Below are 25,876 nucleotides of genomic sequence, written 5' to 3'. Positions count from 1 at the left end.
GAAACAGGCTCCAAGCTCCGAGCCATCAGCCCAGAGCCTGACGCGGGGCTCGAACTCACGGACCGCGAGATCGTGACCTGGCTGAAGTCGGACGCTTAACTGACTGCGCCACCCAGGCGCCCCATCCAGGAATTTATTTCAAGGAACTAATTGTACAAAGATGTTGTGCATAGTGGTGAACAACTGGAAATAGCCTAAATGGCTATGAGTAGAAGACCAGGTAAATAAATTATGCCACATCCATACAATGAAATATGATGCAGACTGTAAAAATGGAGATAAACAAATTTATGAACAAACAAACAAATAAATATGATGGAGACCTAGATTTATTGATTTGGAGCTATTTACTGCTAAGAGAAAAAGGAAAACATGTCACAAACCACCACTTAGAGTAGGATTCCATTTATATATTACGTATTTTACATGTGCATCTACATTCATAGAGATAGCTCGGGAAATATTCACAAAAATGTTAACAGTGGTTGCCACTAGGTAATGGGATTTGGTTGGCTTGTATTTTCTTCTTTATACTTTTTTGCATTGCATGAATTTGCTACATGAATATGTATTGTCTTTATATTCAGAAAAAGAAAAGCTATTTTCATTTGTAGAAGAATGTCCTCAAGGAATGTATATTGTGGAAGACTCTTCAGTTGCATGGAAATGTGTTCATAATATATTACTGTTAACCAAAAAAAGCAGGTTACAGTATCATCCCACTTATCAAAAAATTTTAATGTAATATATACAGTATTTCCTAGATACTATGTTTTTTTTTCACTATTTGCTATTTCTGAAATAAGGATGTCTCTCATAATCAATATGAATATTTAATGTAGTAGGCTCCCCCCTCCTCACCCTCCTGAAAAGCTGTTATTAATGAGACGATGCTTCTGGCAATCTGAGACTTTAGAAAATGCCATATGTGTGTAGAGAAAAGACTGGAGGAATAGACACCAAAACATGAGCAGTGCTTAGCCCTGAATTGAGATTTTAATTTTTTCTTTTCGTTAAATATAGTTTCCATGTTTTCTATAGTGTGTACATAGATAAACATTAAAAAAAAAATAAGCCACCCAGGAACCTGACTGCTCTGCTTTTCAAGGAAGAAGTAGAGTGGGACTTATGGCCTTTACCAAAAAAAAAAAAAAAAAAAAAAAAATCCTAGCAAACTAGGGAGCACATATACTGCCAGAGTAGTGTCAGAGTCTAGAGTGAGGGAGGAGTACCTTGCGTGCCCACCAAGGGGCCCTGGCCAGGCAGGAGCTGGCAAAGCAAGCTTCAGAACAGATGGAAAGTTCAATCAACAGGAACAGGACTCTGAGATCAGTCTTAGTACTGTGTGGACAAGGAAATCCCTGTGAGGTGGAGGAGAGGGTCCAGATGGTGGGGACGCTGGCTAATTGTGGAGAGGGATGCCCAACACTGTGGGGCCACTCAGATATTTTCCAGGCTAGCTCAGGGACACATTCCCAATTCCTCACGAGAGACCAAGGACTGAGTCAAACAGAAAATAAGCCCATCCCCTTTGAGAGTGAAAACTTATGTAGGTTTGGGTGAGCCCTTCTCTCAGCCAAAGGCACAGCGTCCCTCCAGGAGATGAAGGACATGGAGCAGAGGTGAAGGACTGAAGGCCACAGCAGAACTTCAACAGCCTCTGAGGAGGCCAGCAAGCTCTGGGTCTCTGTTTAGGGTAAGGGAGGGACTTGGGCTTTTGGTGACTTGTGCCCGGGACACAGAGGAGAAAGCCAGCCATTCTGCCAGGTAGGAGCTTCACCTACACGATCAGGTCTAATCCTCACAACAGTCCCCTGATGAGCAACCTGAGGCTCAGAGAGGTTATGTGGTTTGTTCAAAGGCACACAGCCAATAAGTGATAGAACACGATTCCCAACTCAATGGAGTCCCTCTCTGAAAAGGGAAAAACTGAGCAGAATTAATACTTATACTAAATATAAATATTGTTTGTTTACAAAAAATATGAATACACAGGTGGACAAACGCTGCAAGGATATATGCCTTAATGGTGGAATGGTGGATATGTCTCAGTGGTAGGAATTTAAATTTTAAATTTTATTGTCTGGGCTTTGGTGTTTTGACTTTTTTTTCTTTTTTCTTTTTTTTTTCCTTTCCACCTCCTCCATGATGAGCATGTAAATCTTCTTAAAGCAGAGAAAACAAAAACTTTTTTCAGAAGCAGTTGTGAAGACAAGTGGATCAAAGTAACAAGAGTGAATTAGAGTGAGACCTTAATGACAGAGAAATCCAGGTTCTTACTGGCTACATGAGTTCCACTTGGCTTCACTGAACCTGTTTCCTAAACAATAAAAGGGGATCATAATCTTGTCCCAGTGAGCTGTTGCCAGGATTAACTGAGATGCAATGTACATGAAAGTCCCAAGCACAGTACTTGGCATAAGGATGGTGTTTAATAAATATTAAACTTGACGAGTCATAGCTCTTCATGCTGCACCAGGAAGGCCTAGCACTTACAGCTGTTTCAGAGAGCAGAAAGGAATCTGGTTTCTTTGGCAGGGGCCCCTTACTAGACCTGCAGCTGCCTACACACCTGACACTCTTCTCCTTCTCTGTTTTTACCATCTGGAGACTAATAGGATCTCATTCCTTACCCCATTTTCATCTAACTGTTTGCCTCTTTCTCCCTTTGTTTCAAGAATCTCAGCTGCCTAGACAGTATTTTTGAATACATGTGACATTCTTTTCAACATAACACACATTTGCAGAGCACCTGTGTCCTAAAGATGGCCCCAGACTTCTACTCTCCATACCCTCAGAAATACTTGAGCTCATAGTCTATTTGTATGAGCTCATAGTCTATTTGAGAATCTAGATCCTTCGACTCCCAGTTGGGGTCTGACTGCTGTAGCAGGTACACACAGGGTGTTGTGGAAACCCAAAAGGCAGATTTGCCAGTGTATACACATATGCATGGGAGAGTAGGGGGAGAATAAAAGTATTCAGTATTTAAAGAACAATGATTTCTATATCACACGTCACACGTCAGCTTCATATAGTATCTTCACTAAAGAGAAAACGTGCCCGTTCTGCTAAACTGGCTTCAAAGCCAGTCACACCAATGCTCGAGTGGGGCTGTTTCCTCCCGTCTTCAGATTTATTCAATTCTGTTCACAGCGACAAAGTTTGTGGAAGGCTCTGGTCATCTGATGATGTTGCTGAGGCAGTGGGGTGGAACGGGGCCAAAGAGTTACAAACTAGCTCAGAGTGTTCTCCTCGAACATTTTGGAGCTTGTTGGAATACACATTCTGATTAACGGGCAGTTCTAGGACTCAAATGAGTGCCCAAACCGGGCATTATTTGACAGACTTTTAAAAACTTATTAGGCAAATGTTAACAATAGGAGCAAAAAGAGATTCACCCATAGTTCAGACTCCCTAAGAAACTAAGTGGTTTTCACTTTTGCTTATTCTTTTCCCGCCCTTGTTCAAATCCATAAATTCCTGGACATGGTAATCATTGTAGATTAGATACAATTATATATTCTACTTCTTTCTTACACCCAGATGCATACTCAGAATGATGTTAAGTACAGCAACACTCAAAACTAGGGCACTGTGACAACAGCCCCTTCAGGCCTGTGGACTGACCGTCCAGTGGAAGATGTTGGCAGGGCAATGAGACACACCCTGTTCTGCCTGTGTTATTTATGCCTCTGGCAGTGAAGCCCCTGACAAAGAAGCATGTCACTGGAACACATGCTCTTTGTTCACAGAGGTGCATGCCAGCACCGGCTGTGTCAGAAGGGACAGTACCGGGTTTGTAGTCTCTCCTCCTTTGGCTCTTTTGCTTTCTTTTTATTTGCTTGCACATTGTGGCTATGTTTATTAATTACTTTGTAGCGTAATCTTATAAAACAGACATTTATCCTGTGAGCTATGTAGCATGGGGAAAGAGGCCTTCATAGCCTTGCGTTGGTTATAAAGAGAGGACAGGATCTCAAGATTTGCCTTTTCTCCCCAAGGATCAATACCACCTCTCCCATGGGCCACCAGGTTACCACTCTCTCTGGCACAGAGCTGCCATGTTCCAGTCTCCTTCAGCATCTCTCCTTTGCCTGCGACATGGCACCTGCATGCTCCGTTTGGTGTTAAAGGCTGGCTACAATTGCTCTCAACCTCCTGTTCAAAGCAGGCCCCATGCTATGAGTTCATTTCAGTTGGACTGATGGTGTAACAGAAAAAAGACGGCAGACTTTGGAGTCAGACTCCTCTGGGTTTAAATCTTAGCTCTGCCTCTTAAGCCATACAGCTTAAGGACCCAGAGCTTCAGTTCCTCATCTGTAAAATGATTAAAACACAGTCTACTTCACAGGGTTTGAAGATTACATGAGACAGAACATATTCAAACCCTAAAAGTGAACAGCTCAATTATTGCTTGTTAGCTCATGTAACTGATTTGCTAGTTTTTCATTAAAGCCTTTATTTCATGGCCCTGTGGTTCTCATAACCTTATAGTTACAGACCTTCTGTGCCATCCTGAAGACCACTTCCCTCACAGATTTTCCCCTCACAGAGATGTCTGCTAAGACTAACATTTTACATACAACACTCAAGAAACAACGTACTAAAAAGTTTTTGCCTTTTCCCAAAATGCTTCTAAAACTTTTTTTGCTTTGAAATTTTAATTCGATACTTTAAAAATTGGTATAGGTGGTTTCGTTTGCCACTAAACGAACTCAGGTAAAATGGAAGGGATTGAGTCTGTCTTAACTTCAAGAAAACCTTGTTAATGCATAGAATTGTGCGTTTTTCTCCATTCATAAGTTGTTGTCAATCTTTGGAGTCTGTCTATTAAGATTGTATCTGACTTGACCCATGACATATTTACTTATTTTAAGCTGAATACACCCTGAAGTGACTCCTGGGAGGTCTGCAAAACAAACTTAGTGCTCTAACCCTGGCTCTCAGGGTGCTGTCTGAGCCAGACGATTACAAAGGCTACCTGCCAAGCTTCCCCGAAACGCAGCCCAGCAGCCCATCGAGAATTACACACCTCGCAGGGGTACCCTGAGGAATAAATGAGATAAAAGTGTGCGGAAAAACTTCGTAAAACTTCGAGACCCCATTAGAAATGCTAATTGCTGCCTTGCTAGCCTATGTTTAAATGTTAGGAAACCCAGGGAGATTCTTCGAAACTCGGGGACGCTCGGTCCCTCTGTGGCTCGGGCGGGCGCCAGGGATGCCCTGTGCCCACAGGCCGCGAGGGCCAATTCCGCCCGGTGCCGCGCGGTGCGACGCGGGACGGCCGCTATTCCGCCCCCGACGGGGGTCCCCGCAGCACTGGCCTCCCGCCTCCAGGCCAAGGGGTGTGGGGTTCGGGCTGTTGGCTTCGCACCGTATGAGGGAGAGGAAGGCGAACCCGAAAGCCCCTGTCCCGCGCTCCCTTCACGTCTCCCGACTTCGCGGGCGTCGGGCCGGCCTGGTGGAGCCTCCCTGGACAGACTAGGCTTTAAAGACCCCCGCAGCCCTCCGGGCAAACGTCCAAGGGCGGGCCGGAGACCCGCCTCCCGGCGCGGTGAGGTGGGGCCGGGGGGGAGGGCGGGGGTCTCACATCGGTTGCGGGCGGGGAAGCCCCCGAGGAAGGTCTTACATCAGCCACCCCACGTGCAGTCGGAGGGAGGGAGGAAGTCGCTCCAGTCCCCCGGGCTGCGCCTTCCCCCCCCCCCCCCCCCCCGGCCTCCGCCCCTCCCGCCGCGCGTCTCCCCGCCCCGTCCTTGGTGCAGCCGCGGCCGCCGAGCCGAGCAGCGCCGCGCGGGGCCGAGTCGAGCCGAGCAGCCGCCCGCGCCGCGTCGCCGGTTTAAGCGCAGTGCGGGGCCGCGGCCGGGGGCGGCGGTAGTGAGACCAGCGCTGCGCTCCAGCCCCCTTTTCCCTCCATGGTTTCTCTCCGCTCCCGTGAGTAACTTGGCTCCGGGGGCTCCGCTCGCCTGCCCGCACGCCGCCCGCCGCCTGGGACCGCGCCGCCGGCCTCTGCCGCCAGCAGACCCCTTCCGACGGCCCTCGCTGCGCAGGCCGGGACGCCTCTCCCCCCTCCGCCCCCGCCGCGGAAAGTTAAGTTTGAAGAGGGGGGAAGAGGGGAACATGGACATGAAGAGGAGGATCCACCTGGAGCTGAGGAACCGGACTCCGGCAGCTGTAAGCAGAGACCCCGTCGGGCGCCCTCTCCCCCCGATGACTTGCATGTAATGGTGGCCACCTGCGGGGCCCGGGCCGCGGGTTCGCCAGCCCCGGCTCGTAGAAGGGCGCAGCTCGCGGGCTCGGACAGGGAAGGCGGGCGGGTTGGCGGGCGTGGAGGGGGGGAGCGAGCGCGCGGGGATTAACTCTTTGGCGCCCGCGGGCCCCCGCGGCCGTCTGGGGAAGGCAGTGGGGTGGGGGAAAGCAAACTTTGAGCTCTTCGCCCGCCGGGGTCCTTCCCCGGAGGAGCGCGTGTGCGTGTGGCCGGCGGCGAGGGAGGGAGGAGGGGGTTGTGTAACGCTGGGAGCCATGTTTGCAGCCTCCCGGGATGCGCGGCCGGGCGGAGGCCGGGCCTGCCGAGGAGCCGCGCGGCTAGCCGGGGCTCGGCCGCCCGGGCTCCGAGCGCTCCCGGACGGCCTGGGAAGGGGCTCGGGCGGGGCGGGGACTTCTCCGGTCAGGCCTCACGGTTGGCGCCGGCCGGGCTGAGGGCCGGGGCCGTGGGGGTGAGGGGGGGGGGCTGTCGGCCTCCGAGGGGGGCAAGGAGCCCCCTCGCGCGTCCGGGGGGCTTGGGCGGGCGCGGCCTCGCGCGCGCGGAGCGGGGGAGGGGCGAGCCGGGCGGCGGAGGTGGCGCAACCGCCGCCCCTCCCGAGGCCAAGTTTGAAAAAAGGACGCGGTTCCCGCCATTTTTCAAGCCTAAAAATAAAACTTTCTCCCCCATTTCTTTCGCTCCCCTTTCGTCCTCCGGGCCTTCCCCACTCCCAGTCTCCCGGGACGCGCCCCGCTCGGCCCAGGCCAGCCGTGGTGGCGGCGGCGACGGCTTCGCCTTTACTCCGCGCCGCGGTGGCGGAGCCCGGGGCCCCTGCCCGGAGTCTGGCCCCTCGGTGTGGGCGGGCTGCGGCTCCTCGCGCCAGCCGGGGCGCGCCACGGTCCGACGCAGCGCCATGTTGGCGGGCGCCCGTCTTCCTCCGCTGCGTACACCGGCCTGTGGGTTCGAGCCGCTGCTCCCGGGCCCAGACCGTGGTTTGTTTTGCGCCCGCTTCGCCGGGGCTCGGCTCTTACTGGCGGGAGCCGCGCGCTCTGGCCGCAGCCGACTCCTCCAGCTCGACTCCTCCAGCTCGACTCCTCTCGGGCGCGCTGCCGTCCCCCTCCCCCGTTCTTAAAAGGGCAACGCCAGGCGGCCGCCTCCGCCTGGGCTAGGCAGCGGGGGTACTGGCGGGCCTCGGCTGGGTTCGTGGGCCGCGCAGTCCCGGCGGCCTCTGCCCCCGCACGTGCTCCAGGGAGGCCGGCACCCGCCGCCGCGGCTGCGTGAGCGGCGAGCGGGGCTTTGAGAATCGCCTCTTTCTTCTCCACTCCTGCCCTCGCGGCGGCCGGGCGCGGGGCCATGTTCCCCGGCGCCCGCGCGGTGTGGCCTTGCCTCCGCCAGACCGGGGCCTCGGGTGAGTGGCGTTCCCTGGCCTTGGGGAAGCCCGGGGGAAGTCCTCCCACCCTATCCTAGTCGAGCGATGGGCGCGCTTCGTGGAGGCAGGTAGCGCTGGGTAATAAGTTGCTAACTTGTGGAAATTCGTCAACCAGGGTTTGCCTGGTGTCCCCACAAATGGGGTACCGGGCGGGCCGCCCCGCAAGCCCCCCCCGCCCCCCCAGCGTCCCCGGAGGATCTGAGGGAGATGGGCGTCTCAGCTCGGCACTCTGGGTTTTAAGGTTGAGGTTTGACCAGGGCCGTCCCTTCCGTCCACAGTCAGACATTTTGTGTCGGCCACGTGCTAGTGTAATGAACGGTTAAGCCTCCTCGCACCCTAAAACTTGAAGAGTGGTGTTCCCATTTTGAGTTGTTAATTTCATACCTTTGCGTTATTACTGCGTAGCTGCACGTCAGTGCAATGTGTAGTAGTTAGATTTAGCCAACATTTCTAAAAGTATGCACATGGGACTTCAAAGCGCTTTAAAATCTGGAATTTGAATTCTTTGTCCGCAAACTAAAGTGCTGTTAAAGTAGTAAACTAAAGTAAGAGCAGTGTTCTTCCCATCAGGGGAAGCACAGCTGGGATGATGTTCCCACTATATGGAATTTTTTCCTATGCGATATCTAATATGTTACTTCTTAGAAATGGGTATATAGGTGCAGGTTTTAACTTTTCAGATAATCCTTTTAGGCCTTACACTCTTGCCAAAGACAGGTCAGGGTCATGTGATTGTTTCATCAACGTTAAAAGTCAGTTTATCTTTGGCACTGTCCACATTTCAAGGGTTCAAAAGCAGCAGGTGATTAGTGGCTACTGCATTGGACAGGACTAGCTAGCCTACAGCAGTCTACTGGTTTATTAAATAAATATTTGAGTACCAGTATTATGGCAGGGCCTGGAAAAGCAGGGTGAAGTAGAGAGCAGCCTCCTCCATTCTGAAGCCTCAGAACCCGGTGGAGCCTATCGCACTGGTGCGATTTAGGGGCTTTGGGAGCATCCTGGGAGCCTGCCAAGGTTGGGGGATAGGCAAAGAAAGGCTGCCCTAGGGAACCTGAGGAGGAGACAGAGACAGCAGGAGTCAGGTTCTTAAGAAAGGAAAGCTTTGACCTTAAACTGGAGGCTTTTCAGGAAAAAAATGCAGTGGATTTTGAAGGAAATTCTAAAAGAGGAGTTAAACAGTGTTTTGCGCAAAAGAATCATCCTTGCGGCAAATGAAAAGTTTGAAGATGACTCCTTTAAAACCAAACTCAGTCACATGGCTATTTATGTTTGTTGTGGGGCCAGCAGTTACAGAGCAGACTTGGCCTCTGGGACCCTTGTCATTTGGGAAAAGAAAAAGAACCCTTTCTTCACTGAATGTATAATATGGACAGGAGCTCTTAAATGCATATATGCATCCCATGGTTGACCTTAAAATCATCAAATGAGAACTAAGACTTTGAGGAGGATGAAAGTTTAATCATATTTTTTTTTTCTTTGTTTAGACCAGATGGGCTTTTATTGTGCCCATGGCTGTTTTTTTTGTTTGTTTGTTTGTTTTTTAGGTTTGAGTATGACCCTGGTAACACTTTTACCTTCTTAGGTTCCTTGCCAGAATACATGAGACCAAGATAATAGGTTTAGTTCACCTATTACCATATCCTTATTCCTTAAAACAAGTATGGACATTTCTTTAAGAGGGTGCTTGCAAAGAAATGTATAATTAGGGTTTTTTCTAAGACCAAAAGAGCTCTTCACATCAGGTGTGTTTTCATAGTGGAAAAAATGGCCTAAGCTGGCATTTAAAAATAATCTACATAAAGAATGGAGATCACCATTTAAAACTATAGGCGAAGGTAAGAAATACTTTATGCAAAATATTTGTATTGTCAGTTACTTCACTGAGAGCAAATTGTGCAGTGCTAGAACATACCGTATACACTACAGAAATTGGTATTTTCAGATGTGAAATGAGACACTGGCATTCAATAGTGAGATGTAATTTAGTTATATTCTAAAATGGGAAAAAATATGTGTTCTTTATGTGAGGCTCTCATCCTTCCATTACACCAAACATGACACTCTTTTCCAGCACACTTAGCCTTGATGTTAGCTGTTTTTGAGTTTTCCATTCAAAGTTAGAAAGCCCAGCAGTTCTGTGGTTCACAGTGGATGTCCATGTGGGACCCTGGTGGGCTGTGTGCGAAGACTAGGCACTTCTCACCCATCATAAGAATTGTCTTTCCTTAAGAGACACATCTCCGGTTTCCCCACTTTTATGCCTTTTAAAATTTTTTCCCCAACTTTTGCCATCTTGTGTCTATTAATGTAATTTTGAGCACAATGGGGTATTCTGATTGGTTGCATAGCCAACTAATTGTTGGGTTTTTTTTTTTTTTTTCACTTTATAAGTAATCTAAATTGAAGAAAAAATTAGATACAGATAAGCCAAAAATCCTGGATATGGATAAACAAAATAAGGTGGGCAGGTGTGTGTGAGATTTTTATCTAGACATTCTGGTGTATGGTCTACCAGAATGTCTACTTTTTTCCAAAGTCAAATTCTGTTAATGCATATATTATCTTATTACATAAATAGAGTAAGCTTCTTTATCTCTCTGTCACTATTATTTTACAGTCTTATTGTTAATGTCTGCATGGATCATAACTTATGGGGTAGTTAGAAGGGTTTTTGCCATTTTAAATAGTACTGAAATGAACTTCTTGTAATGTGAATCTTCTGTCAAATTGCTGTTTAGAATGGTTCATTTCTTTACCTACCCACCAATAGGATATGAGTGTTTCCTTCTCTCATGTTGACAGTTCTGTCACCTAAACACAGCTGAGAACCACTGATCTAAATTTGTTCTGTCATTTTGAAAACATTATTTTAAAATAATGGTAAGGAAAAAGGTTTGAACATTGGTTAACTCAGAATGGAAATTGGCAAGGATGACAGAAGTTACTTATTCTATTTTTGGATGATTTCACTTTCTGCAATAACCATGTATTACTTTTCTAATTAAAAGAATTGGTAACTCTAATTCTTCCATGTTTCCCCCTCCTAACTTATAACTGGGGAAGATCACCCAAGCAATTTAAACCAGGTAGGTTTTGTTTTGTTTTGTTTTGTTTTGTTTTGTTTTTAAGTAGCCAGGAGAACGGGAAGTGAGAGCAAGTTGGAGAGGGTGAAAGGAAAATTGCTTGATTTTTCTCTGTGACCCCTAGCACCAATCGCCATAACTTGGCTACAGTATAGTTCAGATTTTTCAGTGAAAAAGTATTAGAAAACAGTACTGTTTTACTGATAGTTGCAGGAAACAAAAACATGAGTTAAATAGGAAATAATACGGATTACTTTAAGTGTTTATCCTGAATTCATGTTTGGAAAAAATATATATAGTTTAATTAGAAAATGGTGCTGATGAGTGAATTGGCCTTAAAAGTCCCATCCATCTTCAAGCAGAAGTCCAGTTAACTTCATCTTGGACCAAACAGCTCCCTGACTTGTACACACAAATGTACAAGTGCCTGCCCATCCTTACCTCCTTAGATAGTAGCTCTGGGAGGATTTGGAACATCCAAAGGAGAAGCTGGGACCATTCTTTTCTTGATTAGAATCCCTCATTTATTGAGAGGTCACGGGATTATCTATCCCCAACTCCCTACCCACTGCCCCCTCTTCTGCAGTTGTTATCTCCCTTGCAAGTGAGTCAGGATCCCTTCATAGTCAAGGTGTAGAGGTAGAGGAGGCTTAGTTTTCTCAAATGCTGCTGACCCCATGCCTGAGAGCCGACACCTTTTGCCATGCTCTTGTTTAGAACTTTAAACGGGCTGGGGGAAGGCTGCTGAGGGTTGACTTTCCAGACCTATTATCCTGGGCGCAGCCCCAAGTGGAACCCTCCTGTGGCCTCTGCTTTCTCCAGTAATTCCCACTCTGCTCTGTGCATATTCCTCAGTGGCTGATCCTCCTACTGTGCCTGTGGTGCTCTGTTCTAGCAGATAGCATGCTTTACTACATCTTCAGCTTCCTGGAAAGGTCAAGGGGCATGCCTTCTCTGCTGAGCCATACAATCCTCTGCCCTACTCCCCCCCAGTAAATTCTGTTACCTTCTACTCACGGAGAAAATTAAAGGTCTCCAGTGTGCATTCCCTGAACTTCTTGCTCTCCCGCTTAGAAACTCCCCTATACCTGTATCCATCCTGACCTCTGTAGGAAGAGCTCCCTGCCTCCAACAAGAGTAGAATGATCTCATTTTTAATATGTATTTAGTGTTGAACATCAGTTTTTCAATGTGATTTGTATTTTTTATGGCTTGTCTGTTTTTTGTCCATGCTTCTTTTGAGTTATTTTTTTTCTCACTTAGGGTAAAAACAGTATCCTTGAGCAAAAGATAAATAAATGCAAATACCTAAAATTTTCATATATCCAGAAAGGTCACATTCTGGATATATGTTTAAATACCTGGATATATGTTTAAATACTTAAAGTATTTAACAGACGGGTTGGTTGCCATTTTAAGTTAGGAACTCAGAACTCAGTAACAGAGACTTGAATGTCTATATTCTTTCATCTAGCAACAGATTGTGAGGAGAGAATCCTAATTACAAAAGAAATTTTACACGAAGGTATTGTGCCATTATTATGATAGGGAAAATTAGAAATACCTTCAACAGGGAGGATTGTAAAGTAATTTTTGGTACATCCATATACTCTAATGTCTTTAGTCATTTAAAAAATATTCAGAGTTGTTAAAATAAGCTAAGTAATAGAGTTTTATCTCACTACATGTGAAATATACAAAGAGGCTGAACTAATATACCAAAATCTTCATAGTGACAAACATAAATATTACTTGCATTGATGTGATTATGCTTGTGATCAGAAAGAGGTTCTCTTTATATCCAAGTTTTCTATTGTATCATCTACTCAATCTCCTACAATCCTGACACAAATCCCAATACAGTACTCTGACAAGCCTGTGACCAGTTTTCCTCATTTAACAGTTGTGAAAACTCTTTCTCATACTGAGATATAGTGGTAACTAAAGTAGACATCACCCTGCCCATCATGAAACTTGAAGTCTAACAATGACTTTTAAAATTGTTATACTTGTAATAAGTTAACATTATCACCACTGAAATGCTAAATAAGGTTATGTAGAGCAAGGTCTCCCCACCACTCAGTTTCTCTTCCTGACAGATTTTCTGTACATAGAAGAAAGTGTGTGGTCTATAGCATAAAGGATAATACCCATTCTGCACATTTTTCATCCCACAGTGTATCTTGGAAATACGTCCCTCGTTGATGGGCCTTTAAGTTGTTTTCTAATTTTTCAGTCCTTTTTCAATAACTTTTCATGCTTTATTTCCATAAGCCTTTACACATGTTTGAAACTAATACTTCACCATTGGTACCACTCTCAGTTTTTCTTAGGTCTTTCTTGCAGGTTCCTCAGGGTTCTGTCGTTGGCCCTCTTCTTAGGGATTCCATCCTTCCACTATTGTCTCTGCCCTGATGACTCCAAATACAAACTGACAACCCGCCTCTATTCCAAACCACATTCCCAAGGGAACCTTAAACTCAGTAGCCTTCATGGTATTCATTACATCCACCCCTCAGAAAGCCATGCCCTGCTTATTTCCATCTAGCTACATGGCTCCCATTTTTGTAAGCCAGAACCTCAACTCCCCTCCACCATCTTTCATACCCAGCAACTAAACCTGCAGATTTGAACCATTTAACATTTTTTTTCTCCCAGTTCCTTCCTCTTGATTCCTATTGCTGTTTGGTTCAACAAACCAGTTGAAAGAAATACCCAAAAGGTGACTCCACCCAGTGACCTGGGAAGCAATATGGCTAAATCTAATTCGTCCTCATTTGGCTTTTGGCATATAAGTGTTAGTCTGCATAATTTGGATCCTCTGTCAGATAGTCATAGAAAATCCCCCAAACCAAGTGAGAACATTTTAGTTGTAGTGCTGTATTAGGTGTGTGGGCAATTACAGTTGACTTTATTTTTATGGTTTGTTGGTTTTACTTTTTTAATACAAAAATACATGCTTATAAAAACCTCATTACAAATATGAATAAACAGCAGAGGTAGGTCCCTGTCATACCCCTACTCCCTTTCCCCAGAAGTTACTTTTTTAGCACTCAGTATGTTCCAGGTGCTATTCCTCTGCAACTCCATGCGGTGAGTACTGTTATCTTCACTTTGCAGATGAGGAACCTGAGACACAGAGAGGTTAGGTGAGTCTTCTTAGATCACACAGGTTGTAAGTGGTAGAGCCAGGATATGACCTCAGGCATGTTTGTAGAGCCCACCTCTCCTCATTTGACACCTTAAGTTTTCAGAAATGCTTATTTTCCTTAAAAAGGGGGGAAATGGCAGAGATGTGTGAAGAAATGTGGAATGAAGGAAAGAAAGACTTAAAGGTGTAATAGGCCTGCATGCATCCTAACTGAAACCAGGGCTTATGAGGAGGAAGTAGACAGGGTAGTGAGAAGTAGTGAAGAAGCAAGTGAGAAGTTGTGGTGTTGTGTGTATCACGACTCTAAATCTGTTTCCTTCTCTGTAAATGGGGGGAGGGTGTTGTGGTGCAAAGAATAATGAGTAAGTTCTCTGTAAATGATAGCAATTACCAGAATACTATCCTTGGATTTTGCACTGGAGGATGAAGACATTACTAGCTCATATTTTTTAGAACTATGAGTATCTTACTTCCATGTACCTGCTTGATTAATGCTATCAAATGTGGTAGATTCACCACAAGAATGCCTTTGGCCGTTACTGCCGTTAATTCTAATTTGCATCACTGTAAATTGACCAAAATGTGTTAAAAGTTGCAAGTTTCAGAGTCAACCACAGAACAGGAATGGAATAGGGATTATCATGGTAGATATTCACAGACTGTTTATTAATTGATCAGTATTTAAAATCATGGGGCACCTGGCTGGCTGAGTCAATAGAGCATGCAACCCTTGATCTCAGGGTCGTGACTTCAAGCCCCACGTTGGGCTTAGAGTTTAAATAAATAAATAAACAAACAAACAAACTAAAATCTTCAGATATGATACCCTTGGACGGATTGGAATTCTGAATTTCAGGATCCACAAAGGAGATTTTATGGCCTGAAAAATCTAATTTAATGTTTAACAGTTTTCTCCCCTGGAAATATCTTCATCACATGTAACCCAAATTGATCTTTGTTTTGAATTAAGGCCTCTTGTGTCTTGACCCCTTCTATTGTGAAGATAATCTTAGTAAAGATGAGTAAATGTATAGTGCAGAAACGTGTTGCCAAAATCTCTTAGCGATCTTGTTGGGAAAAGTAAATGTTTCCTCTTTTCCTGTGTCCATCTCCTGGGCGTTGAGGGAGACTCAGCCCTGGAAGGGGTGGGGTGGTCTTCCCTGCATTTATAGTTAAAGCCGCGCCTTGGGAGAATAGACTTGGGAAAAGGAATGAGGGAGATAATAGTTTCTTCACCTGTATCTTAAGAACTGTAGTTTCTGTCTCTGGAAAGTAAAGCGTTTAAATCTTTTTTATACCGTGGTGTAACATTCCATCCTTGATATCTAGTAGTATATTGTTACTAAAGGCTTAATCATTTTTCATTTATTTATAACTGTGATCTTGGTTTAAGTAGAGGCTGCCCCTGTATGTGGGTGTTTTTGCTCCGTGTTTATGGTTGTAGTTTTTGCTTTGTTCTTTGTTTTATGTATGTTTTTGAAAGCTTGGTTTTGTTTTGTTTTTTTTTCTTTTTTCCCCTTTGTCATTCACAGGTTCGAGAACTCGTTCTGGACAATTGCAAATCAAATGATGGGAAAATTGAGGGCTTAACAGCTGAATTTGTGAACTTAGAGTTCCTCAGTTTAATAAATGTAGGCTTGATTTCAGTTTCAAATCTCCCCAAACTACCTAAATTGAAAAAGGTAAGTACTTTTTCTTCAGCAATAAAAGAGAGAACATTATGAGAAGGGAAACATAGGTGATTTTACTTGTAAGGAAGCATTTAGTGTAGCAGAAAGCACATGGCCTTTGGAACTGGGCATATCTGGGATTGAATTCCAGCTCTATCATTTCCCTGATGGGTAATCTTCTGCAGGTTACTTAATCTCTCTAAGGCTCAATTTCCTCACCTGTAAACTGGTGCTACCACCTGACCTTACAGAATTGCTGTGATGTTTGGAAATAATACATGTTGGATGATCAATAAATAGTTATGAAGAATAATTATTTTGTGAATAAGTTACTAATTGCTATAAATTTGTTGATATGTTAGCTATGTGTTTTTTCTTAGTATGCTCTGGTTTAGGAACCACAGGGGCCTCTCTTCATGTTTTGTTTGTTGATTAAGGGTGAGTTTCAATAAAGACTTCAGATTTGTAATCTATGATAATTCAAACCCATTACGAATTCTTAATGATTAGAAAGAAAGTTTAAAATGTGTTGTGATTAGGCGCACCTGGGTGGCTCAGTTAAGCATCTGACTCTTGATTTGGGCTCAGTTCATGGGTTCGAGCGCCACATCGGGCTTTGTGCCAACAGTGCAGAGCCTGGTTGGGATTCCCTCTCTCTGTGTGTGTGCCCTGCTTGCACGAGCACATTTGCACTCTTTTTCTCTTTCTCTCCTTCAGAAAAAAAAATTAATTAAAAAAAATAAAATGTGTCGTGACTGCAGGAAATCACTGTAATGAAGCTACTGTATTTCCCTATCCTAATTGATGGCTCATTGTTCATATTTTATTGGTCTAATTATAAACCAATCAGACCCCCCCAACTACCAATAAAAAACCCTCAAGGAAAATGTTTTCTCATGTCCTTACCTATGTAACTGTCACTGAGCTCCAGAATGTTAAAACTGGAAGAAACTTTGCTCTTCTAGTCCCTTATTTTATAAGCATAGCAATAGACCCAGAAAGGTATAGTAATTTGCCTAAAGCCACCTACAAAAGAGGTTTGTACTAGAGCCGAAACTAGAATCCGTATCTATTTCCTAAACCATGCTTTTTCTATTATATAATAAAAGATACGTGATCACATAAATATTGCAGAATTTTCCACTGTCTCAGTGTTCACGTTATTAGGGATTTTTTTTTTTTTTTTTTTTTTTTTTTTGCAACGTTTTTTATTTATTTTTGGGACAGAGAGAGACAGAGCATGAACGGGGGAGGGGCAGAGAGAGGGAGACACAGAATCGGAAACAGGCTCCAGGCTCCGAGCCATCAGCCCAGAGCCTGACGCGGGGCTCGAACTCACGGACCGCGAGATCGTGACCTGGCTGAAGTCGGACGCTTAACCGACTGCGCCACCCAGGCGCCCCACGTTATTAGGGATTTTAAGCAGAACTGTCATCCAAAAGTACACATTGAAGTCTGGAATCAGAATTAGACAAAATGCAAATAGGCTGTTCCTGTAGTCTGTTTGAGCCCTGAGAGGAACTTGTTTTGGTTTAAGTATATGAATTAAAAACCAGAAAATGTTTACTTATTTGCCTTAGTTAGGCAATAAGTGTTCAGGCAGTCCTCATGAGTTTCAGGTAACTTAGCTTCCTATCAGGAAGAATAATCATGTTATATTTAAATTGGTAAATAGTTCCCTTTCTTCTGTTAAGCATCTACTTTAGAGGTTCAAGTATAATCTTTTTATATTTACATGGTTATTGGTGACATTGGGAGCTCTGATTAGCCCATTAAACAACTGGTGGCTTTCTGGCATGTATCTACATAAACTTGATGCTAGTATGATTCTAGTGTGTATTTTGTGTTGTTTTCCTAGCATCCTGGTACATTTTCCTGATGTACTGTGGTCTGTGTGCTGTCAGACTTAACTCAGAAGAGGAGTGAATCAGTGACCATCTATATAGGCTTTATCAAATTCTTCTGAAGTCTTGTTAATCACTTCCTTGCAGAGTTAGGGAGGAATGGAGAGATCCTACAAATCAAACTTAAAGGCAGATAAGATGTTCTCACAACTGATACAGACCTTATTTTCTTTCTGTCCTAGAGCACAGATTATTTTTTAACAAGAAACAGGTTCTGAAAGAAATTTTGTTGTACGAATGTCACAGGTTTCCTAAATTTACACATTGATTTCATTTCAAAATAAACATGTCACTAAATGCTTTGGCCGATTGCCTTGTTTCTCTGCTTCCTAAGATAGTCATGTTGAAAGGATACGAACATTACATAATGTGTGATATTCCAACTAACCAAGAGAAATGGTCTCTTTGTTTTGATTTACTAAAATCTCAGTAATGCTAACACTTGAGTCTTTGTTGATTATAGACTTGTATTTTTAAATCTAGACCATGACTAGATAATTTGACTGGAATAACCCATGGGAAGGAAGAAATGTTTTGAAATGTTGCAGTTTCATCTTCTGAAATATTTAATAACACCTAAGTTGTTGAAGACTTGAGTTGTCATTTAAAGTCATTCTTCCAACAAATATTGAAGTTTTTAAAAGTTCTCTGTTCTGCATCACGTAGTTTATTTCATAGCATGCCAAAGACCAAATTACATGAAGTTTTCATGCTATTCTTTGCACGTAACACTGGTGGGAAAGGCAAAGTCTTCTGAAGCTAGCCTGCCTGGCTTCAGAATCCTCAGTCACCACCAGAGCTACTTTGTGATCTTGGCCAAGTTTTAGAGTCGTCTTTGTAGTTCATTTTTCCTCATCTGTAAATGCGGGTAATAATTCTACCCTACCCCATAGGGTTAGTAAAAGTAAATGAGTTCGTGTATCTCTAGTGCTTCAAACATTGCCTGGCACTTAGGTACCGTGTAAGAGTTAGATGCGGTTACCGTTGTCGTTGGCAGTTAAAATAGAGAATTGAAACCAGTTGTATAGCCTAAGTTTTCTCATCTGCAAACTGAAGAGTTTGAATTATATGCTCTCAACTGTCTAACTTTTCCAGGCTCCAATTTCTTTCACTTCCCATTCTGATTCCTTGGTGAAGGCTCTTTCTTCATTGGCACACGGCTTGCTGTGCTACTTGACCTGCAACTAAGAAATAAGAGTAGGTTCTTATAAAGGCTAGTGCGGCTTTATGCAAGAAGTGGCCTCTGGGGAGTTGGTTTCGGCAACCCTGAAGCTGTTGCTCCACTCACTTTTCTGAGGTCATGGAGCTTCTTTAAGGGCTTGTTTTGGGGCCTATCCCACTCTTGTAGCCTTCAGAGCAACATTCCCTGGTGGCTTCCAGGTATAGAACCCTACAATGTGTCAGAACTCTACAGACCAAATTAGGTTTCGAGTCGCCATAGTGAGCTTTGTTTGGCACACGGAATAAGCTGCTTAGAATGCACAGACCATTTACCCTTCCTGGCAGGTATAGAGTATTACAACTTCTCAAAGAATTCTAATTTGCTTTGACCCACTTTTTAGGTTAGAAAATGGATTCACTGATATTAGGAGCCAGATCTTGAGCAAACTATTACAATTAGCAACTGGTTAAGGAACTCTTAACTTCTAACACAGCTCTTCTTATCCATCCTGTTTCTCCTCTTCCCCTGAAATGCTCTTGGAATCTATAAACTATTTATCTGTGTTTAATCAAATAGAGCGAACAAACATGCCCTGATAGGAACAGAGATTATTTGATCTTGATAAATATTTAAAAACTGTATTTGGTATTTAAAAGTGTTTCTCTGTGTGTATTTGTGTGTATATTGTATATTCTCTTGCAGCTTGAGCTCAGTGACAATAGAATCTTTGGAGGTCTGGACATGTTAGCAGAAAAACTTCCAAATCTCACACATCTAAACTTAAGTGGAAATAAGCTGAAAGATATCAGCACCTTGGAACCTTTGGTAAGTATGTGAGAATTTGGAAACCAGGACTTATTGGTCATTTTCATTTTCATATTTCTTTATACTGAGGGAAATGCTTGGAAATAGTAATTGATCAAGAAAGTGGTGGTTCTTACTATAATACTTTCTAGAGAAGTTTTAAAGATCAGGGCCTTTCTAGTTCTGTGTTCTATGGCTTTGCTCTCCCTACCTGATACTGCGCTGGTGTCCTTTCACGGGGGAATTCTTTTCTTTTTTGTCTTTTTTGAGTTTCATATATTGACCATAGCCTTAAACATTTAATTTTTTTCCCCCCAGACTGGCCAGGCTATTCTATACTGTTATACTTTTATAGAAAAAGCTATTCATACTGGTGGCATATCTGAGTTGTAGGTGGAACAGTCCAAGGACAGCTCCAGTAAGTTTTAGGTCTTCTAATTGATTTTGTGCCCCAGCTGGATTGCTGTTGGCTAAAGTTTTGCATGGGAACCGCAAAATCCTCCTCAGTCTTACATACTAGGATAAGCTATGAAAAGATAAGTTTAAGTGCCAGTTAGGTTGCAGGCTCGCTGTGTGACCTTGGGCAAATTGCTTCTTCTCCCTGGGCCTCAGTTTCCTCACTTATGAAGCAGGAAGGCTAATAATCTCTGCCTTACCTTACTTAGAAGTTCTGAGAATAAAATAAGGTAATATGCTTAACTCTGCTTTGTAAGTCGGGAAGCTGTACTAATGGGGGTCCAGTCCATGTGGAGATTGTAGGCCAAAAAAGCTGGAGAGAGAGGTTAATGCAAGGTATGGGGCAGCCTCCCAAGCTGTTCTGTTTGGCTGCCACCTGGAAATTTCTATGAATTTAAGATTGTTAAGTGACTGATTTCTCTAAATATGATATTCTGTAAATTTGGCATATATACAGAATTCCATTTTAATATGTTTAATGGAACTCCAGCTTGTTTCATACTATCCAAAGAAGCCTGTGGCTTCTTACTGTTTTTACGTATACATAAAGTCAAGTGTTTCCATTTGACTCAACCTTAGAAATGTTAATTGGAAGAGGTTTATGTAAGCATATAGGAGGTGTCTCAAGATCTGGAAGAGCAGAACCCAAGAGGATAAGGCATCTGTCTCTACTATCTCTTTCAGTTCTGATGTCACAATACATTAAAATATTTGGGTTGCACATCACTTGTACAGAATGCTTTATTAGTATTTCAAGGAAGGGAAGGTAGTTAAGTTGTGACTTCTTCTAACAAAGGATTTCCTGCCAGAATTACAGCATCTTTTCCCTTCTAATCAATAATTAAGGCTCTACTCCAACGTAGGCTAAATTGCCTTTTATTGAGTCCCTTTATTTTTATGTTTCATTAAGTGGACCACATTTAGCTCATATTTCTCAAATGTTAGGAGCCTGTTTCTTAGCTTTGCTTCATGAATTTTATCCCCTTTTCTGTTACAGGTACACCCCAGGTACTTGGGCTCCTTCCTTTTTTACTGGTTCTATTCTTTTCCTCCAAACCAATCCCCATTTCCAATATTTAAGCAAACATTTATTGAGTTTTGCTGTATTCGAGGACATTAACATTTGCCCAATGTGTCCTCCTAGAACCCAGAGAAAAGAGAAGAGCTGTACCTCTTTTAGAGATGAGGAAACCAAGTTTAGAGAGTTTAAATAATTACTCAGTGGCCACATATCTAGCGATTCAAATCCAACTCTGCCATTCTTTCCACTGCCTTTGGGACCTCTTCTTTTTACCTACAAATTTATTTCATACCCAAATTGACCTTAAACTGGGAATTCCAACAGGGTACTAAAGTAAGTGCTGGTGTCTCCCAGTTGACAGGCTACACCAAGCCTTTATTGTTTATGTGTCAATGATAGGCCTATCGATTCACAGTCATTGTGAGCGTAAGAACACCTTTTTTCTAGAACAGAGTGCCACACAGTACCTTCTCATGCTGGATGACTGGCTGTTGCCTAATTCTTATGCCAACCCGAGTCCTCTTTGATGTTCCACCAGAAGCCTTTGTCAGTGTCCTAGCACACAGAGGCAGAGCAGAAGCAAACCTTGTATGGGATTTGTTTTCTTGGGAGTTCTGACCTGGTCATTGATGAATGAGGGCCATTTGGTGGTTGTGAAAGTCTCAGTCCCCAAGGACAGTGAAGAATGAGAAATAATCATAATTGTATTTACCGTTTTTAGAGGATCTGTTACGTATCATACACTGTAGTAGATGCTTTATGTGTGTTGTCTCATTAGTATTCCTCAAAAAATATTTCTACAAATAGAATAGAAATAACATGGCCCTCATTTTACATATGAGGAAGCTGAGGCTTGGGAGAGTCTGAATCCCTTGTCCAGAGTCACACACTTGGCTAGCCAGTGACAGAGCCACAGTGCTGCACACCCTGCGTGGAAAAGCCTGGGCTCCTGCCATTCTCCTGAACTTGCTGTTCACATTCCTAGGGGTGTTAGGGTAGGTCTCCGGAAGTTATATCCCGGAATAAAAAAAAAAGCTGTAGGAGAAGGTGAAGGGGGGGAATGTTGGGTCCATTTTGTCTTCTGAAAGTTTTCTTCAATGGGAAAAACACCATCCTCATCCTCATTAACCACGTACATTTTGAACACCGTCTACTTTGAGCCCAGTTCTTACAGTCACTGCAATGATTGTGAATGCCTCTGCTTGCTACAGGGACATTAATCGAGAGACAAAGAAGGCATCAATTCAAACTTCCTTGGACACCTTTTTTAAGAGACCTGGGCCATCCAAACCATCCCCCAAAGCCCTTCTAAATTCTAAGAAGGCAAGCAAAATTATTGTTAATAAAATGTTTAATGTTTATTATGGCTAGCCTATTAGTTTTAGGCCAAATTTCTGGTATGGTAGCATTCTGATTTTTGGCTTTCTTTTTTGTTTTTGTTTTTTAGCAGTATTTACACATTTACATTGGGGTCCTGAATAATCTGTGGGTAGTATATTTTGGGCCTTAAAGCACAATTTTAATACTTTAAGCAATTCTGGAGTACTACAATTACTTGGAATTTTGTTATTTGCTTTCACTTCGTTTTCTAGCATACTGTTTGGCATGTTTGAATTATTCATAATGGGTCCTTTTCTTAAGTAGCCAAAAACCTCACAGATACATGGAGTTTCAGTAATAGGTGAGCCTTGGAGGCCTGTCTACTGTGATAGTAGATGGAATTAGAGAAAGGGCTTGAGGCACTGTAGAACATTAAAGATTAGGGGTTGTATGTATTTTTATGCATCCATTTCCCGAGTATAATTTTGAGAAGTGAATGGCTCGTTCCTTGAGTAAAGAATTTTTAGACTTTGGGAAAGCTGCCTAAATTTACTTGTGGTTATATCTTAGCTGGTATAGAGTCAACCTTTTTGTGACGAGAAAAGAGTTCCCAGTGTGTCAGCTAGTTGTCTGGGGTGGTATTTCGACATTTTTTTCCTCTTTGGCAAGAAGTCCTACCTGGGCTTCTGGAGGTCAGGGCCTGCCCAGTGGGGAACCTAATCTGAAAGCTACACAACATAAAAGCAGCTCTCCCTGTCATTAGAAGTTCGGGGACAGCTTTCTTATGACCTCAGGGGACTAACTTACATAAGCACATTATCTGATCCATAAACTCTTGGATCATCGTACATTGGTGTTTTGAGGAGTGCATTTGCCTGTTGCTGTAACCCTGTTCGGTGTTCCCTGCCTGGCTGTCTGTTCCCAAGGGCTGCTCAGTGAAAATAAAACACGTGTAGGAACCTCTTTGACCAGGAAGATGAAGATTCTGTAAGTGCAGGGGTCAGCCACCCTTTCCTGTACAGGGCCAGGTAGTAGATCTGTTGGGCTTCTAGAAGAGGCCATACAGTCTCTGTTGCAACTGCTCAGCTTTGCCATGATTGTGGCACAAAAGAAGCTGTACATAATACATGGCCGAGTTACAATGAAACGTGTTTTACAAAAACAGGCAGTGGACCAGGATGGGCCAGTTGACTTTTGCCAAGCCCTGCTTTAGGGCAAAGATTTTTAAATAATTTTGTAACTCTGCAGAATTAGTCAGATACCTCCACTCCTGATGACAAGGTTTTTTTCATCTACATTTCTTCCCGGGTTCTTGTAAACGTTGAAATAGTTTTCCCAATAAAACATCAAAGCCTTCAAACGATGTTTATGTTTTCCAACTCAACTTTACACAGAGATCCTCTTAGTTTTTTTGTGTTAGTACTACTTTCTCAGAGAATACCAAGCTTTTTCTCCTGATTCAGAACCATTAAAAGTGACATTTATGAAGCTGTATGTCATATGCCCTCCGGGCTTATTGGCCATATTCTAGAGGGCTCCAGGCTACATGCTGCTTCATGTTTTATGTTTGCTTTTTAAACACTTGTCCCTCTTCTCCTTCCTAAGAGGCTCTGCTGTACTTCTGCTGCTCTTTCCTTACTTGCCTGTAATACACTACCTCTGCCCTCCCAATGTCTTCTTTCACCTTGAGTCACAACTTAGTAGAGCTGGGATAGAAATACTAGTACACAGTTGTAATAACAAATGAACCTCTGAGTAAAACAAATGGACAGTTTCTTATCTACTTTGGCTACTCAGAGCACTTTCCTTGGCCCAAGCTTTAAAGCTCAACTATTTTGTGTTTCAGATAGAAGACAAAGTTCTAAACAAATGAGGTATTGCCACAAAATTTCAGGGTATGGTAAAATCAGAAGAATTGTATATCAGAAAGCTCTGGTAATAGTATTGATCTCCCCGCCTCCCCCCAAATTAAAAAAGTAATGTTCCTCTCCTGAAGTTTCAACTCTGAGTGCCCCCACCCTTTCCCCAGCCTGTACTGCCTCCTCTCTTCCTGGAGAGTAACCGTATCACTACACTTTGTGCTTTATTATATTCCGTTCTCTAGTGTTTCACATCTGTGTCTTCGAATAGAAATCTCAACTACCTTAAGGTTGAATTGATTGAGTGATTTTTTTTCCCATCCTGTCACCCCAGAGCTTTGAAGACTAGGCTTGATATCCATCAAGTTCTTACTGACTATTGGGTTACTTAGATGTTAAAACTTAAGTTTTGAACCAAATTTATTGAACCTGTTTGATTTGTCTCATACAGTGAAAAGATCTAGTTTAAATATTTTTTCAAATTTATTTTTCTTAAAACTACTAATGCTGCCAGAAAAAGACCATTCTCTGAGAAGGTAGATGTAGAAGGTAAATTGTAGAAGGTCAAATCTGGTGACTTACTATAAAGGTTGCAAAGGACTTGAAATGTTTTCCTGAGTATAAAACTGAGTCGGTAGCAGCTAACTGAACAGAGCCTAGAATTTTACCTCTTTGAGAGATGGGTTTTGTTGCTTATGTTCCTTTGGTTTAGAAAGTATGTTTTTTGATCCTTTTCTTCAGAAAAAGTTGGAATATCTGAAAAGCCTGGATCTGTTTAACTGTGAGGTTACTAACCTGAATGACTACCGAGAGAGTGTCTTTAAGCTCCTGCCTCAGTTGACCTACCTGGATGGCTATGACCGAGAGGATCGGGAAGCGCCTGACTCAGATGCTGAGGTGGATGGTGTGGATGAAGAAGAGGAGGATGAAGGTGAGTGGCCATAACATGCAGTGAACCTAATTTTTGCCTTTCAAAGGTCATGAGGAAGCTCCAGAATGTTGTTGTTACGGAGAAAAATAGTATGCATGTGTATAGGCATTCCATTAATTTGGGATTAGGACTTCTGTTGAATTTTAAGAAGCCCTTGGGACATTGAAGCCTTCAAATGATTCGAAATAAAAATGGCTTGTTAGCTAGTTAGTCTTGAATTTGGAGAGATCATAGACTGTGCCCTAACATATTGAAGTAATTGTGGTTTACCCTTTACTAAAAGGACCATCATCTCTCATGTCTCCCTGCCTGTTCTAGTTATTCCCCTTTCTTGGTTACTGTCTGACTTAATCCTCACAAACTATGCTCTGTCAGCACTTCCCGATTGCACTTCCTGATGCCCGTGAGCTAGGTTAGGTTTCTGTGCGTGCTAAAGCATCCCCTCATTTACTTCTTTCATAACCTGTCTCTCTGCTGTTTTTGTCCCTTTGAGCTATGCTATTACGATCTTCTTGGGTAGGAACTATCTTTTTCATCTTTATTCACAAGGCCTAGCACTTCGTAGATACCAGGTACATGTCCGTTATATCCAAATGTAAATAAAGCAGCTTTCCTTGCATGGTGACCCACTGATTCTGAGCCACTTAGGATAAATAGTTTCTCGCCTCTCCACTGGCTTAAAAGGAAGCAGAGCGATCACTTTTCACATAAGTCAGCATGAAGAAAACTTACTCTCTTAGAATTCCTGATGTTGCTGGAATCTGGTATTACTGTATTTGAAGCATTATTTTAAATGTCTTTTTCTTTAAAGATAAAAATCCACAAAAAGAAATGGGCAAGAA

The 25,876-nt window shown here is 43.2% G+C and overlaps 1 protein-coding gene across 2 annotated transcripts in view; it reads left to right on the top strand.

Annotated features, from left to right (window-relative positions):
* The first annotated feature begins 5,804 nt into the window (after positions 1 to 5,804).
* Positions 5,805 to 25,876, top strand: part of ANP32B (acidic nuclear phosphoprotein 32 family member B) — a 24,664-nt gene continuing 4,592 nt past the window's right edge. The window contains exons 1-4 of one of the 2 annotated variants that reach the window (XM_058694810.1): positions 5,805 to 6,174; positions 15,440 to 15,589; positions 19,346 to 19,468; positions 24,845 to 25,034. In XM_058694810.1, coding sequence (XP_058550793.1) covers positions 6,121 to 6,174; positions 15,440 to 15,589; positions 19,346 to 19,468; positions 24,845 to 25,034 — 517 coding nt within the window. In that variant the 5' untranslated portion in view covers positions 5,805 to 6,120. The remainder of the gene's footprint in view (positions 6,175 to 15,439; positions 15,590 to 19,345; positions 19,469 to 24,844; positions 25,035 to 25,876) is intronic. The other variant, XM_058694811.1, reaches the window with a different exon arrangement.

Source organism: Neofelis nebulosa, chromosome 12 (genome assembly GCF_028018385.1).
Source record: "Neofelis nebulosa isolate mNeoNeb1 chromosome 12, mNeoNeb1.pri, whole genome shotgun sequence".
NCBI lineage: Eukaryota > Metazoa > Chordata > Mammalia > Carnivora > Felidae > Neofelis > Neofelis nebulosa.
The sequence above is the reverse complement of the archived record's forward strand: the minus strand, read 5'-3'. Positions and strand labels throughout refer to the sequence as shown.